Consider the following 16,292-nt stretch of genomic DNA (forward strand, 5'->3'; position numbering starts at 1 on the left):
GTCTGCCTGAGTACTGTCCTCCATTTTGTGACACTAGTTTTGCTTGATTCTGCTGTCCTCCATTTTATGAGACTTGTTTTGCTCAATTTTCTGACTTTGCATTGGCTGAGCTATTGATTCTGTGATTGGTCAGATGAGTTGGGCTCTCTGGTAGGCTCTGCAGTGGTGCCAGTCCTTGAGAACTGGCACCCTATTGGCCAGGGGGAGTGCAATGGTGGGGGCTCCCAAAGGAGGGAGTTTCAAACCAATTTAAACCCAAGCCTCTGGCCTAAAAAATTCTCTCTGGTTGCAGTTGGTTGCTGCTTGGATCTGGCCTGTGTGCTCTTTGTAGCTGCTGGTGAGTCCTTGCTGCAGTAGCTGTGCTGCTTTTATGGTCCCATCCCCTGCCCCCCTTTGTTCCATTCCTTGCCTTCTCTCTCTGTCCCATGTCCTGTCCTGTGTCCTCTTCTGATTTAAACCTTTACCCAGTCTGTGTTTTTTCCCCTTCTGCTTTTGTCTCTCTCTCTCTCTCCTTCCTTTGTTTGGCCAGGGGCCACTGGTGCCTGGCCCTGCCAGCCCCGCCCCCCTGCATTCATTGTCCTGCTGCCCCCCCGCTTGCTCTTTATTGTGGTTTTTCCTCCTTTCTTCTTTAAGTGTTTGTGTGAATGCATCCCATCCCAGACAGTTCTTTTGGCCAGGGCCCACCTGTCCTGGGGCAAGGCCCTGACAGCCCTTCCCCCCACCCACTGCATTCATTGTCATGCTGCCCTCGCTTGCTCACTTTCTCACTCTCTCTGTGTTTTTTTTTTGTTTATCTCCGACCCCTTTCTCTCTCTCTCTCTCTATCCCAGTCCCTTTAAACTTTAAACCCTGTGTTTGTTGTTTGTTTGTTTACTCTCCTGTGTGCCCTCCCTCCCCTCACCCCTTTCTCCCCCCCCTTCTCCCCCCTCTTTTTGTGGCTGCCTGCTGCCAGCAGCCCCTTTCTGTCCTCCCTCTATTCCCATACACAGCCTTACCGCCAGCCAGCCAGCCAGCCTTTTAACTTATTTTCACAGTTCTTATTTTAAGTTGTTTGTTTGGGCGGGTGAGTCACTGGAAAGCAGCTCATTCTGCCCTCCCCCGTGCCCCCGGCTGTGCCCACCTGTGCCGTCGTGTGCTGTGTACCCGCCTCTACTGCCACTGGTCTCTTTTTTTGTCCTTGCCTTGACCACTGTGGGGCAGAAGAACCAGAAGAAGAGGGTTAAAAGAAGTTTTTGTTATTTAAAACTGGCCTATTTAGGGTTAATTAAAATTAAAAATTTAAAAATCTAAAAAAAATTAAATATAAAAATTTAAAAACATTTAATAGTTTTAATTTAGGTTTTTCCATTTTTTAAAGGGCTGGTAAAAGGCTGGTAAAGGTTTTTCTTTAACCCCCCCCCCTTTTTAAAGGTCCCCTCTACTCCATCTGGTTTTTTAAGAGGTTCTTGCCACCCCAGGTTCTCTCTCTCTCTTTTAAAGGTTCCTGCCACCACCACCCCTTCTGATTTTTTTGCAAAAGGTTTCTCTCCCACAATTGGCTCCCCCCCAAAGGTTTCCCTCCACCCCAATTGGCTATTTTTCCCTCCAAAAAGGTTTCCCTCCACCCCAATTGGCTATTTTTTCCTCCAAAAAGGTTTCCCTCCCCAATTGGCCCCCCCAATAATATATTTTGGCCCTTTTTTGGCCTTATTTAAAATCTCCGACCTGTTCTTTTTCCTGTTTTGAGAGATGTCTGAGTGCTGTCTTATGAGCAGGGCTCGCAGCAGGTTGCCAGGCAGAGGTGGGAGAGGCTGGGGCTGTGCCTGTGGGGCAGAGACGAGGACACCATGAGGAGGCTGAGAACCCAGTCTTCCCCACTGAAGAACCCTTTGCCCCAAGTGAGGTGTTTGTGTGCAGGCTGGACTACCCGCAGCCTGCTGCCAGCGCCGGAGGAGGGTGAAGCCCTACTAGACCTGTGGTGGGTGCAGTGCTAGGTGGTGCACCACCAGTGGTGCTGGAGGCTTGTGTTGCGAGGTTTTTTCCCCTGCCACAGCTCCTTCCGTGGCAGGGTTGAAGGAGGCAGAGGGGAGGGAGGATGTGACAGCTGGCAGCATAGCCAGATTTTCCCTCCTTCTTGGGGTCCCTCCACTGCTTCTTTCACTGCTCAGTAACCCCCCCTGGATGCCCCGGCAGTGTTCGAGTCCAGTGCTGGGTCGTCCTCCCAGTCTGGGTCCCATGAGGAAGGGTCTGCTGAGGTTGTGGGGAGGAGGCCTGTCCCTCCTCTGCCAGTGAAGCTGGGCCCTTTTTCCATGCAGGATGGAGGGGGGGGAATGGGTGACAGCGGTGGGTGAGCCTCACCCATCGCCTCATCGTTGCCTTATCCACCCTCGTTGCCTCACCTGCCTCACAGGGGTGATGATGGCTACCAGGTGATTGATAACTCCGGCTTCTGCCAGATTCTCCAGTACCTTGTGCCAGACTTCACAATCCCCTCAATGACCATGTTCAGCCAGAACGTGGTCCCTTCCCTGTACTGGTGGTGCAGGGAACTTGTGTCAGGCATGCTGTGGGCGGCACCACCTGGCACCAGCGTGCATTTCACAACTGATCTCTGGACCAGTGTCAGCGGAATGCACGCTGCTTTCCTGGCCCTCACTGGTGGGGTCCAGAGGGAGAGAAGACCTCCTTGGGTTCTGCCTCTGGCTCCAGCGCATCTTCCACTGCATTGCGGTACAGGTGGGCCATCCTGCATGTGGAGACCATGGATGTCAGGCACACCAAGGAGGAGGTGGCGGCTGTACTTGGCCGCCAGATGGAGGAGTGGATTGGCAGGTTTCAACACCTCTCCCGGGCATCATTGTCACGGACAATGGCTCCAGCATGACCGCTGCCATAGAGTCAGTGATCGAGTGTGTCAATATACAGAGTATGGCACACATGTTCCACCTGGCTGTCAGGGCTACATAGGAAAAGCAGTGGGTGAGTCTTTTCTGGGCCAGTAGTTGAAAGGTCACTCAATGCTTTCTAATGTAGGCAAAATTTATTCCTTAAAAATTCCTAAATAAAGTACAAGAATTCCTATCAACTTGAGGGTGCCTGGGGGCAGTTGAGGCCATCCCTGCCATGCCACCAGACCCACTTAGGGATGCCCTAGCACCCCCAAACAGGGGGGATGGAGATGGCTCAAACCCCTATTATTCCCTATGGGATGAATGAAAAATACTTCAACAAATCACCAATAATTGCAGGAGTTTCTGACTGCTTTGGGGTGTGGTGGGTGATAGGCACTCCTGGGTGCCTACCACCCACCCCACTTTTTCATCCCTAGGTACTCCACATAGGGAATAATGGGCAATATTTCCCCCCCAAAAAATCATTAAAAATCATAGCAGTGTCCTATTGCTTTGGGGTTTGAGTGGTAGTTGGCACCCATGGGTGCTTACCACTCAACCCAGTTTTTGAGGCTCAAGCCAGTTTGAACTGGTTTGAGTCAGTTTGAGCTTGGTTTGAATTAAAACCAAACTGGGGAGGGTTTTTTTGAGAAAAGCAAAAACCGAACCTCCCCACCCCAGTTCAAATTTGAACTGAACCAGGCAAACTGGTTTTTTGCACAACCCTAGTGTTCCCTGACAGACTGGGAGCCCAGTGCTGGCTGAAACTTCTAAAAAAATGGAGCTGCATGGCTCAATTTCTGAGAAGTTTCACCCAGTGCTGGGTTCCCAGCCTCACCAAGAATGCCTCTCCCTGCTTTTGCAAGCAGGGAGAAGCCATCCTGGCCATGCTGAAAACATGGCGCTGGCCAAATTTTACTTCCAAAAGGGGCACGCAGCCCTGTTTAATAACATGACCACACACCCTGCATCTGATGTCAGATGCAGGAGACATGGCTGGGGTGGTGTGGGTTACTGGCAGCAGGGTGGACAGGGCCACCAGCATCCTCACTATGCCAGTGCTGTGAGTGAAGTTCCTGCCCAGTCCTCTGGACTGGTCCTTCTTTTTTGCTTTCCCAGGCTTTCCCCCTTATTAGGAAAGTTCCACCCACCCAGCAATTGCTCTAAGTGAGGTCTAGTCCTCTCTCAAATCCTTCCCATCACTACAAGCATATTTTGCATAATGCTACACACTTTCCCTAAGCCTTCTTCTTAAGATTTTGCAAAGAATGTCACATTTTCTAGTGTATGTTAAAATCCCAATTAGCTGAGAATTCTCTCCAAGCCATATGAACAGCTTTGATTTTGTTCCAGAAATAGTCAAGCTTTATTTCAGAAGTTCAACGAACCAATCAAATTTGACCAGGTACTCACAATGTTCACCCACATTAATCTTAATTATGTGCTGCAGCCTGCTGGCTGGTGTTGCTGTGTCTTCATCATCCAAGCCAAATGAATAGTCAACTTCCATTTTAATTTGGAGCACCCAAAGATTAAATGTAGAGAAATTACAAGTGACAGACACTGTCAAAAATGAAGGTACCACACTATTTGTTAATATGGCTAATATGGTCAGTGTAACATTACTATGTATAAGACAATACAGACAGAAAAGACTTGCAGAATAGTTCTTCCATTTAGGTGGCAGGTGGATAAAATATCTATCTAGGTATCATCATATTTCTATACCGCCTGATATGTACATCTCTAGGCGGCATACAAAATTTAAAATATTTAAAAGTTGCAAATTAACATACATGACAATAAAAAATAGATATTACAACAAGCTTTAAAATTATTAAAATTCATTCTAATTAAAAGCCTGCAAAGACAGGAGAGTAAACAAAACAAAACTAAACTAAAAATAGTAAATAAAACCAGTATTAAAACTAGTACTGATGGGAAGGGGGGGTGTACTAATCATTAATATTCCATTTGTGATTTTATTCAAATAGTTTTTTTTTTTTTAAACAGCAACACTGGCTCACATACCATGCAGTGAAATGTGGGTGGTGGAGCACCTGTTCCACGTTGCTGCATGTGTGTGTAACCACTGTAGTATGTAACTACCATTATTTCCAATGGTAATCTTGTCACACAACATTTGCACAATTTTAAGTTGGAGTGGAACTGCTCTTTTCTACAACAGCTCCTACGGTGGTTAGATACATGCAGCAGCACATGGTAGGTGCTCCACCATTCACATTTTAGCTTTAGTGCAGTGCAGTGCAGTAATAAATCAGTTAAAGCTATTATATACTGGTTGTTTTTTTTTTAAGATTCTCAAAGCTGTTTTCATAACAAAAGATATTTAAGAAAAGGTTCCCTGTCTCAAAATGTCTCATAATCTAAAGTGGGGGTGGGGGGGTGGGGGGAGAAGAAGAAGAAAACACAAGTGAGATACCAGCATCTGCCACTAGCTGGTATTCTATAAAATTCTATAATAAGATTTCCAAATCCTCTACACTACAGTTTGCCACAGGTCAGATCTCATGCATTCTGCCATGCAACTTCAACATTTCATACTTACCTGTTCTGTGTTTACTAGTTGGCCAGACTAGCAAACAACAGTGCACGAGCTTTAAAAGGAATGTTTAAAAGGTGTGCACCACTCCTTTGAGTTATGGTGATAGAGGAGATAGTTGCGCAAAAAGGGAATAGACCTTTATAGGCATTTTTCTGATCTCTCTCCAACCATGGGGGGTGGGGAATACCTCAGACCATGCCAGCAAAACAGACTGATAAGCACTAGATTGATGCATAGCACATGCCACTGCTCCCACAAAAGGGAAAGTCCATAAAAACTTGGAAGCCAAAGCAGCAAAATGTCCCTTAAGTTTGCATATGCTACTCCGTCTGGGGCGGCCTGACTATTCTCCATCAAGCTGGCTTCGACACCATGAACTCTGGACCAGTGTTACTGTTAAACAATAAGCGATGTGCCAAACCACCAGAATACAAACCAACCAGAATACAAGCTATCCCCACCTTCCCAGGAGTATGGAAAGACCAGTGTGCCCTGAGAGGAAGGCAAGAAAGGAGGCACCCAGGCCAGGGGAGAACATAACATCGACCCCCATAGAGACCAGCTCTGGCCTGTGAGGACTGTTGGGCAGCACCTCCCCCCACCTTCCCAGGAGTATGGAAAGACCAGTGTGCTCTGAGAGGAAGGCATGAAAGGAGGTGCCCAGGCCAGAGAGCTCTTGTCCTCAGCCCCTGGAAAGACCAACAGTTTGAGACAATGTTTTAAAATCTGTAATTTGCGCCTCTTAATATTGTAACCACTTTGGGTGCCTTTGTAAAGGCAAAAAGGCGGTATAAAAATGTTTTAAATAAATAAATATCAGGCCCATAAAATCTACTGACATAGTTCATCTGGCAAGCCATCTGCCCTTTACCCCTATTTGGGATTCAGCTGTCAAGTATGCAAGTACATCAACATCTGCAGTACATCAGTACTAAGTACATGCTATTTTGACCTGAACAAACTTCAGCAGAAAACAGATTACAGCATATTATAGAAGAAGCCAATTACACATGACTTCTCATTGGAAAAACACTGAGTTCACTTGTTTGCCTACACAGCAAACAAGGCCCTACAAATGAACAGAGGCCTGCAAGCAAAATAAGGGTGCAGACCTGGCAAGACCCCATCAATTCACAACAAGAGAGAATAAGGTCATACATATGACTAATTGAGCGGGCAAGGCAGAGGGCTGGCAGGGAGGCAGGCTAAGCGTATCAGCGATTTTGGTCTCTTTGCTTTGCTGCTCACCCAACACATGATCAGTGCCATGGAGAGCAGCTGAGCAGGGAGCCGGAGGAGGAAGTCCTCTAGGATCCTTCAGTGCACTGTGCCAGCAGCATGGTGCATTGAGGGATCCTCCCTCAAGCCAGGTGCAATTGCCATATGGCTCTGTGTGTGTGTGCGCACACACAAACAACCCTGAACCTCGGTTTAAGGATGTGCTTGCACCCTTAAATGCTGGTTAAAGCCTGGGGTAAATTCCCAGAGCTTGGCTGCCCATGTGAACAACCTCTATGTTGGGTTGCATATGACACTTGCTCTCCACTTGCTAAATATAAACCACTTGAAAAGGTGCCTCTTTGCCCAGTTAGTAGGGTTTACCTGCATTATCTGCATGAAAGGGCCAGTTTGCCCTCATATTGGGTGGGTCTATTAATATCGTGCCCAATCACATACAGTAGCTTAGATGCCTGGGCTGTTAGATCTACTGTTGAATCAGCCTGGAGTCATTCTTTAGTTTTTAAGAGACTTGAAAGTGGTGTAGTTTGTGACAAAGGCATTGATACTTAATTTATATTCTCTCTCTCTCTCCCACTATAACCTTTATACAAATAAGTTTGAAAAGTTTTTGAAACACTACCAACAACAACAAAAACACACAAGACTTATTTATGAGAGACAACAGTAGGTTCAAACTGTTGCAATGATGTCTTGATCATACCACCATCAACTCTCCAGTGTGGCAGTGTATAAAGGGGCAAAGGAAGATGTACCTGAGGAAAAGCAAAGTCAAATGCAGAACATTTCTGTTTTCTTCACTGTCCTTTAAAATGCCATACTCCATAAAAAGTTATCATCTATTAGAGAAACTATTATCCTTAAGATGGCTAATTAGTAAGGATGTGCAAACCGGTTCGAATTCGAACCGGCTCGGTTCCATGGTTCGAATTCGAAGCAGACCAAGCTCTTCCGAATCCGAACCGGTTCGAGTTCAAAACGAATCTGAACCAGTTCGAACCGGTTCGGATGTGCCATAGGGCTCTATTAGTTCTGTATAAAGTTAAAAGTTATCATCTATTAGAGAAACTATTATCCTTAAGATGGCTAATTAGTAAGGATGTGCAAACCGGTTCGAATTCGAACCGGCTCGGTTCCATGGTTCAAATTCGAACCAGACCAAGCTCTTCTGAATCCGAACCGGTTCGAGTTCAAAACGAATCCGAACCGGTTCGAACCGGTTCGGATGTGCCATAGGGCTCTATTAGTTCTGTATAAAGTTAAAAGTGTGTCCTCCATTTTGTGGCTCCTTCTTGCAACTTTTGCTCATGACATCCATTTTGTGAGGCTATTTTTCAGGCATTGCATTGGCTGCGCTATTGATCCTTTGATTGGCCAGAATGAGTCTTGTGCTCTGGTAGGCTGTTGGCTGTTGGCGGCGGGGGGGGGGGGGGGAGAGTGCAATGGTGGGGGCTCCCAAAGGAGGGAGTTTCAAACCTATATAAAACAAGCCTCTTGCCTAGAAAATTCTCCTTGCCTGCAGTTGTGGGATCATCATCTGAGACCCTTGCTTCGTTTGCTGCTGGTGTCTGTGTGAGTCCCTGACTATGTGTCCTTAGTGTCTGTCTGTGTGTATACCACCTTGTGCTGTGCTCTTTCTTTTTTCTGTCTGCCCTGTGTCTGTCTGTCTGTCTCTTCTCTCCATTACTTTACTTACTTTACTTTTTCTCAACTTCTCCTGTTGTTTTTCTTCTGTTGTCCTCTTTTCCTCACCCCCCATTTTTCTCTCATTCCTCCTCCTCCTTTATCATTTGGCTTCCCCTCCCCCACCCCCATCATCTGCATTGCTTTCATTTATTGCTGTTATTATTTGTGCCTTGTTTCTGTTCCACCTTTGATTTTCATTCAATTGGATTATTTATTGCTTGTGCTGCTACTGTTAATTTATATATTTGCTGCTTTGGTTGAATTGTTAATTAATTTGTATGTCCATTGCCTGCTGCTCCTGCTGCCCCCCCTCTGTCCCCGCCCTCCCCCTCCCATCCAGATTCCATCCCCACCCCACCCCCACTCACCCACCCACGCTCCCTGCTGCTGTGCTGTTGCTGCTCACCTGAGTTAGGTTTTTTTTTGCCAGAGGATTTGATTTTATAGCCACTAATTGCCAGTTTGTCATCTGTTTTGGTTCTTCTACATTGGTCTTTTTGCTCCTCCTGAGATTTCTGCCCGTCCCTGTGTCTCTGGTTTGCTCACATTGATTCTCTTGGGGTTTTTTTTTCTGTTGCTGATTGAATCCATCTGATTGCTCCCTTCCCTTCCTGGTGCCCCTTGGGTCCTGCCCCCCCTCTGCTCCCCCCCTCCCCCTCCCATCCAGATTTCATCCCCACCCCACCCCACCCCCACTCACCCATCCATGCTCCCTGCTGCTGTATGTTGCTGCCTGCCTGAGTTGGGTTTTTTTGCTCCAAGGATTTGATTTTATAGCCACTAATTGCCTGTTTGTTATCTGTTTTTGTTTTGGTTCTATATTGGTCTTTTTGCTCCTCCTGAGATTTCTGCCCGTCGTTTGTTGTCTGCTGTTTGTTGCTGCCCCCTCCCCTTCCTCCCAACAACCCCCTGCCACATTGATACCCTAACCCCACCCCACCCCCCTCTTCTTGCTGCCCCCTGACCCCAAACACCCCACCCCTTGCTACATTGAAATCCCCCACACACACCCTCTGGTCTCTCCTTGGGACTGCTGCCCCCTGACTCTAATACCCACACCCCCCTTGCTGCTACATTGAAACACCCCCCCCACCCCCTCTGGTCTTTTCTCCTTGGGACTGCTGCCCCCCTGACCCCAAACACCCCACCCCCTTGCTGCTACATTGAAACCCCCCACACCCCTCTGGTTTCTTCTCCTTGGGACTGCTGCCCCCCTGACCCCAAACACCCACATCCCCCTTGCTGCTACATTGAAACCCCCAACACACCCCCTCTGGTCTCTTCTTAGGACCGCTGCTACTGTCCCCACCTGAATCCCCCCTCCCTGCTACATCACACCTCTCCACTCACCCCCTCTGTGCTGCTCTTTCTCTCTTCTCTCTCTCTCCTTCTCTCCTCCATCCCTTTCCTTCTTCCCACAGCTGCAGCCACACAGTACCCTACCACCAACAACCTCACCTGGTTCCTGCCATCATTTTTTCTTTTTTTCCCTTAAAGTATTTCATTTCATTTGTCTCTGCTTGGGGGGTGAGTTGAGCAACACAAATAGTATTGTCTCCTCATTTCTGCCCCTCCATCGTTGACCCACCCCAGCTGCCTGTGCCCCGTGCGTCCGCCCTGTCTGTGTCCCAGCTGGCTGGCGCATCCGTGACCAGCACTGTGCGGCAGGAGAAGGACCGGAAGAAGAGTGGTTCGTGTGCGTGCACAATTGTGTGCACCTTTTGTTGTCCCCTTTCCCTCCCTAGTTGGCATAGGGACAACTTGTATATAAATAGGGACACATGTATTTCGAAATGCATTTGGGTGTGTGGGATGTACTGTTGAACTTGTGTCTTGCTGAAGAAATTGTTGTTGTGTTGCATGATTTTCTTGCAGGTTGTTTCTTGTTTTATAACAGGTTCCCCCCCCAACCCCAGCCCAGGTCATTGTCATTATGTTCTGGAGATATATGATGTGCCATGTCATGTGTTTTGCTTGCTTCACTTGCTTTGGGAGGAGTGGGTGGTTTTTGTGAAAGTGCAATTTCTTAAATAGGCTGCAAGGTTCATACTTGGTACCCCAGCAATGCATTACTTGGAATCCACCACCCCACAACCCAATCCATCCACACACACTGTGTTCAGTTAACTAAAGAAGGGTTTCCCGGGGTCATTGTTGTTATGTTCTGAAGATATATGATGTGTCATCATGTGTTTTTGCTTGCTTCACTTGCTTTGGGAGGAGTGGGTGGGTTTTGTGAAAGTGCAATCTCTTAAATAGGCTGCAAGGTTCATACTTGGTACCCCAGCAATGCATTACTTGGAATCCACCACCCCACAACCCAATCCATCCACACACACTGTGTTCAGTTAACTAAAGAAGGGTTTCCCGGGGTCATTGTTGTTATGTTCTGAAGATATATGATGTGTCATCATGTGTTTTTGCTTGCTTCACTTGCTTTGGGAGGAGTGGGTGGGTTTTGTGAAAGTGCAATCTCTTAAATAGGCTGCAAGGTTCATGCTTGGTACCCCAGCAATGCATTACTTGGAATCCACCACCCCAAAACCCAATCCATCCACACACTGTGTTCAGTTCACTAAAGAAGGGCTTCCTTTGATTTTCAGGTTCCCAAGCTTTGACTGCATCCCTCCTCCCCGGTAGGTGCTGTGCCCTCCCCCCATCCATTTCCCCCATAATAGTCCACAGACTTGCCACCCACCAAACAACTACTCCACCTAACTGCCTGTGACACCACCACCCACCCAGGGGTCCACCCTTTTCCCAAATTAAAAAAACACCCATCCCCATCCCCAATTGGCTTAACACCTGACCCAGCCCAATTTCAAAAGGTTACCCTCCCCCTCACTTCAATTGGCTTCCCCCTCCACATCAAAAAGTCTTCCCTTCCCCCCAATTGGCTTTTTCCAATCAAAATTTCCTCCCGCTGCCTCCCAATTAATTGGCTTTTTTTGCCCCTTCCCACCCCTTCCAAATTATTTTTTTGCCCCTTTCTGGCCTTCCTCTTAAAGTCTCCCTCCTTTAGAAGAAACCTAACATGTCTGAGCAACGCGAGCGCCATGTTGTAGGCAGGGCTTGCAGAAGATTGCCAAGCAGAGGTGGGAGAGGCCAGGTGCAGGCTGTGCCTGCGGCGGCTGTGGCACAGAGGAGGGAGAGGATGCGGGGAGCCTGAGGATACCCCGGTCCTCCCCATTGGACAATTCTTTGCCCCAGCTCCGGGTTTTGTCCACAGGCTTGATTTCCCCCCACCTGCTGCTGGCAATCGCGGCAGAGGCAGAGGTGTTAGGGCTGTGGCGGGTCGCTCCTCGGCGGCACCAGGTGCTGCCGGGGCACAGCCGGTGGTGGTGGAGGAGACTGTTGGTGTGGGAGAGCAGGTAGAGGGCAGTGAGGATCTTATGGCTGGCAGTGATGCAGCCAGGTTCTCCCTCCCTCTTGGGGCCCTTCCCCCTATCATTTCACCACTCAGTGGGTCCCCTCCTCGTGAAGCCGCTCAGTGGCCCCCTCCTCGTGAAGCCCACCACTCTGAGGAATGGTCTGCCAAGGTGGTGGAGGAGAGGCCTGCCTCTCCTCTGCCAGTGGAGCCGGGCCCTTCCTCTCGTGTGGAGGGTGGAATGGGCGGGTTGTGTGGCAGCAGTGGGCAGGCAGTGGCGGCCGCCACCCCCTAGGACTGCAGCCACCCAGCGAAAAGAGGCCTAAGACAGCACCCAGGGTGCAGGAGTCCAAACCATGCCCGCTGTGTCCACTGCAGGGTGCAGGTCAGCCGTGGCAAGGATTTGAAGCACCTGGGTAAAACACCCATGTGGAGGCACATGGTGCGTCACCACCCAGGTCTCCTTGGCCAGGCTGGCAGCGCTAGTGCACCTTGTGCACCTGCCACTAGGGTGGACAAGGGCAGTGTGCCTGCGCCAGCCAAAAGGCAGGCTACACTGCCAGTCCAGCGGTGGACACAGGTGTCGGGCAGCCAGCGTACTGTTCGTGTGGACCATCATCACCTCACCCATCTCATAGGGGAGATGATTTCCACCAATGACCAGCTGTTTCAGGTGGTCGAGAACTCCGGCTTTTGCCGGAAACTCCAGTACTTGGTGCCCGAATACATCATCCCCTCAAGGACCACGTTCAGCCAGAACGTGGTCCCCTCCCTGTACCACAAGTGCAGGGAGCTTGTGTCAGCTGGGCTGCGTGCGGCTCCGGTGGGCACCAGCGTGCATTTCGGGATGCATGCTGCTTTCCTGGCCCTCACTGCCCACTGGTGGGGACCGGACAGTGAGGGGACCTCCTTGGGCGATGCTTCCGGGTCCGGGCTGCACAACGGCACAGGTGGGCCATTCTGCATGTGGAGACGATGGACACGAGGCACACCATGGAGGAGGTGGTGGTCGTACTCGACCGCCAGATAGAGGAGTGGATTGGCGGGTGTCCACACCTCTCCAGGGGATTCATTGTCACAGACAATGGATTCAACATTGCCGCCGCTGTCGAGACAGTCATGGGCTGTGTGAACATACAGTGTATGGCACACATGCTCCATCTGACCGTCAGGGACGCCCTCGGCCTTAAGGAGCTGAAGGCATCCCAGGAGAAGGGCCACCTCCCCCAAGGTGCTGTTGCTGCCACAGCCACGCTTGTCGAGAAGGCTCACAAGCTGGCCGCCCACTTCCACTGCAGTGAGAAGTCCAGGAGACTGCTTCGCAAGAAGCAGGATGACCTTGGGCTTCCTCGCCATCTCATCCCAACAGATGTGGACACGTGGTGGAACTCCACCTTTCTCCTGTTCCAGTACCTGTTGGAGCAGGAGAGAGCCCTTGGCGCCCTGGCGAGGGACGAGGCCTTGGCCGTCTGTGACCTCTCGAACGCAGAGTGGAAGCAGATGTCCGAGGCGGTGTTGGCACTCGAGCCCTTCCAACTTGCCACAAAGGGCTTGAGCCAGGAGCTGCTACTCCCTTGAGCCAGGCGCTGCCCACAGCTGGAGAAGCTGATGGGCAAACTCCAGACTTCTCTGACCACGCCAGAGGGTCGTGCTCTGGCTGGGAGGCTGAAGTCTGGGGTTGCCAAGCAGCTCGTTGGTGAGCTGGGAAGCAGGGAGGACTATGTCCTCACTTGTCTCTGCAACCCAGACATCAAGGGCAATGTTGTTAATGCCGCCAACTTGCCCGGGTGGAGGGACCTCCTGGTACAGAAGGTGAGGGACGAGGAGGCCGCTAGGGCCCGCAGAGACCAGGAGGTTGGTAGTGGTGCTGGGGCAGCCCCCACCGCCCAACCCGCACCCATCACCAGCGTGGGTGACCAGCCGGTGTCAGATTCCCCTTCCCTTTCCTCTTCCCAGTCCAGCAGCATGGCATCCCAGGCAGCGCCAACGCAGCAGCCATTTGCTCCCGCCGTGAAATCCGCCCAGTGGTTTCAGCAGGTGTGCCTTGTTGCCTTGCCTGGTGTGCGGGAGGCTCGACCTGCCAGCCCCCCCTCCAGTGCTGAGCAATGCATTGTGCAGTACTTGGAGGAGCCTGTGGAGGAAGACGGTGTGGACTGCACACAGCTCTGGGCGACCCGCCGCCAAGTCTGGCCGGACCTGGCGGTGGTTGCTGTGCGCCTCCTCTCCTGCCCCCCAACTAGTGTCCAGAGCGAGCGGGTGTTTTCACTGCCGGGGACGTGGTGACACCCTCTCACTCTCACTTGGACGCTGGTCTGGTGGAGCAGTTGGTCTTCCTCAAGATCAACTCCCCCTGCTGGGCTACCCCAAGCTGGAGTTTGAGCTGGGTGAGTGATTACCATGGTTGCCCCATGGTTGGTCACCTGCCTGGCTCAACCTTCGCGCTCATCCCTACCCTCCCCCCTTCCACCTCTAGCTGAGCTGACGTGACGGATGCTGAGCCGTGCCAGCCAAGTCACAGCGTGCAGTGCCCACACAAATGCAGTGGTAGTAGTAGTAGTAGTGCTGTGACTGGCCAAACGTTTACAATACCAACGCCCACCTAAAAAGAAACCCAATGCTGACCAGCACAGGCCCTTATCTCTCCACCTGTCCGCATTTGGGGACCTGGCGTGGGCACAGCACACACACCCAAAGTAGCACAGCCCTAATAGTACTGGACTTTCAGCGGCAGCGGTGGGTCTGCAAATATGTAAATAAATATGTAAATACATATGTAAATATATATTTTTTAAAATCTCATGTTAAAATCAATCCTCAAAATTTCACAAAAATCATACTGGTAACAAAGGAATAATAAAATGACCGCTGAATGAACTGATTTTCTGACATGGTTTGATTCACATTACTAAGCATGAGAGCTGATTCCACTAGATTAGTGAAACAATGAACTGAAGAGGTGATACAGCTTTCTGAAGATAAGGATCTCTCTGTTTTCATTCCCTAACTTATATCTCATTGAACTCCAATTCCGAGGGTTCTCTGAGGGGTAAAATGATTATAACAAGAAATTCTATTAAGAAATAATCTGCCTACTTTCCTTTCACTATAATCTTAACTGATAATTACCATATTCACAAATTAGCCCACTTGCTATCTTGAATCAGGATGGAGGATATCATCACAAACTACACCATTGAGTTCCTGCAACTGTACCAAATTTGTTTCAAATCTGTCCAGGCATTGCAAAGTTGGGAGGGGGAGACACATGCATGGATACACACAGACAGAAAGCTAGGTGATCTCACAAGCTTACTTTCCTTAAAGAAAGTAGGCTAATAAAAATGATTATTACATCAGTTCATATTGGTAGTTCAAGCATGAAGTATAGCTTGAACCTCTCTCTTCTCCCATATCAAACCTTCTTTTGCTTTAAATATATTTGAATAATAATAATAAAAAAACAATGGTGCCACTGGTATGAACCATCTTGAATTAGGGTTGAATTAGATCCTTTTGTGGGTCATGACCAGCTGCTTAAATAACATTGCCTCAGAGCAATACATATTATCTGGAGAGAAAGGAGCAGTTTGCTTTAAGTTGGGTGCATTATAAATGTGACTGATGTTTTTTCATATTTCTGTGCATGGAGGATTTCATGCAGACCTTGGTTCAGCCAACAGACTTACTCACAGGCATATTGGCTAAAAGTTGTAGTTTTTAAAAATTATTTTTTTCTGGAAGCTGAAGTTAAGTGTCATTGATGGGAAACTATATCCATAAATGATATTCCTCAGGTATCATGTTTGGTTTGCATAACTTATTTCCTTCAGGTTCCTCCTTTCCTATAATTCTCTTCTTCCCCACCACTGCCAGCAGGGGTTTTCAAAGGTCCCTGCTTCTCAACTTATTGTCTATTCTAGGTGGCATTCAGGCTTTCCGCAGAAGAGTGCACTGTCAATGGTAATCCTTGGGCTGTCTTGCATAAATGGAAGGAGAGTTTGCTTTCACAAAAGGACCTCTGCCAAGGGCCTGGATGCCACCTAATGTCTCCATTGCTTCAGCCATCCTGCCTCTAAGTTCCTTGTCTTTTGGCTCTTTTCTATGCAGCATGGTAGCCCTTTGCCTTTCTGCTAACAGGATACCAGTTCTCCTAAACCTAGGTGGGGTGTGAAGTTTTTCTGCCATCCAAATGCTTTTCACTTCCCTCACAGAAATAGCACTGTTTAACAATGTTGCTGACCATTTTCATCCTGAGAAGTTTGATTATTCCTGAACATTACATGACATTGCAGCTGCTGATGAATGAACTGTTAAGGGTGACCCCAGGATGACAAATAAATAGTTTTAGCTTCTTGTAATTATAATTAGGGCTGCAAGATTTAGTTGGTCAATCAGACACGTAAGCAGTCAAAAGTTTTACTTGACGAAAAGGTCAAATTTTTTAGCTGGTTGAACAATAAGCACTATCTTAAATGAGGTATTCCTCTTTTCCTGCTCACATAGGAGGAAATGCTTCTGTTACAACACATGCCCGCATAATCTAAAAACTAAGTATGCTTCTTGC

At 48.8% G+C, this 16,292-nt stretch overlaps 1 protein-coding gene across 1 annotated transcript in view; it reads right to left on the reverse strand.

The window, feature by feature from the left end:
- Nucleotides 1–16,292, reverse strand: part of LOC128333057 (uncharacterized) — a 108,790-nt gene that overhangs the window by 10,677 nt on the left and 81,821 nt on the right. Inside the window, exons 5-6 of the mRNA XM_053268126.1 lie at nucleotides 1,705–1,802; nucleotides 1,121–1,189 (exon numbers count right to left, since the gene is read on the reverse strand). Coding sequence (XP_053124101.1) covers nucleotides 1,150–1,189; nucleotides 1,705–1,802 — 138 coding nt within the window. The 3' untranslated portion in view covers nucleotides 1,121–1,149. The remainder of the gene's footprint in view (nucleotides 1–1,120; nucleotides 1,190–1,704; nucleotides 1,803–16,292) is intronic.

Source organism: Hemicordylus capensis, chromosome 1, assembly GCF_027244095.1.
Source record: "Hemicordylus capensis ecotype Gifberg chromosome 1, rHemCap1.1.pri, whole genome shotgun sequence".
In the NCBI taxonomy this organism is placed as follows: domain Eukaryota; kingdom Metazoa; phylum Chordata; class Lepidosauria; order Squamata; family Cordylidae; genus Hemicordylus; species Hemicordylus capensis.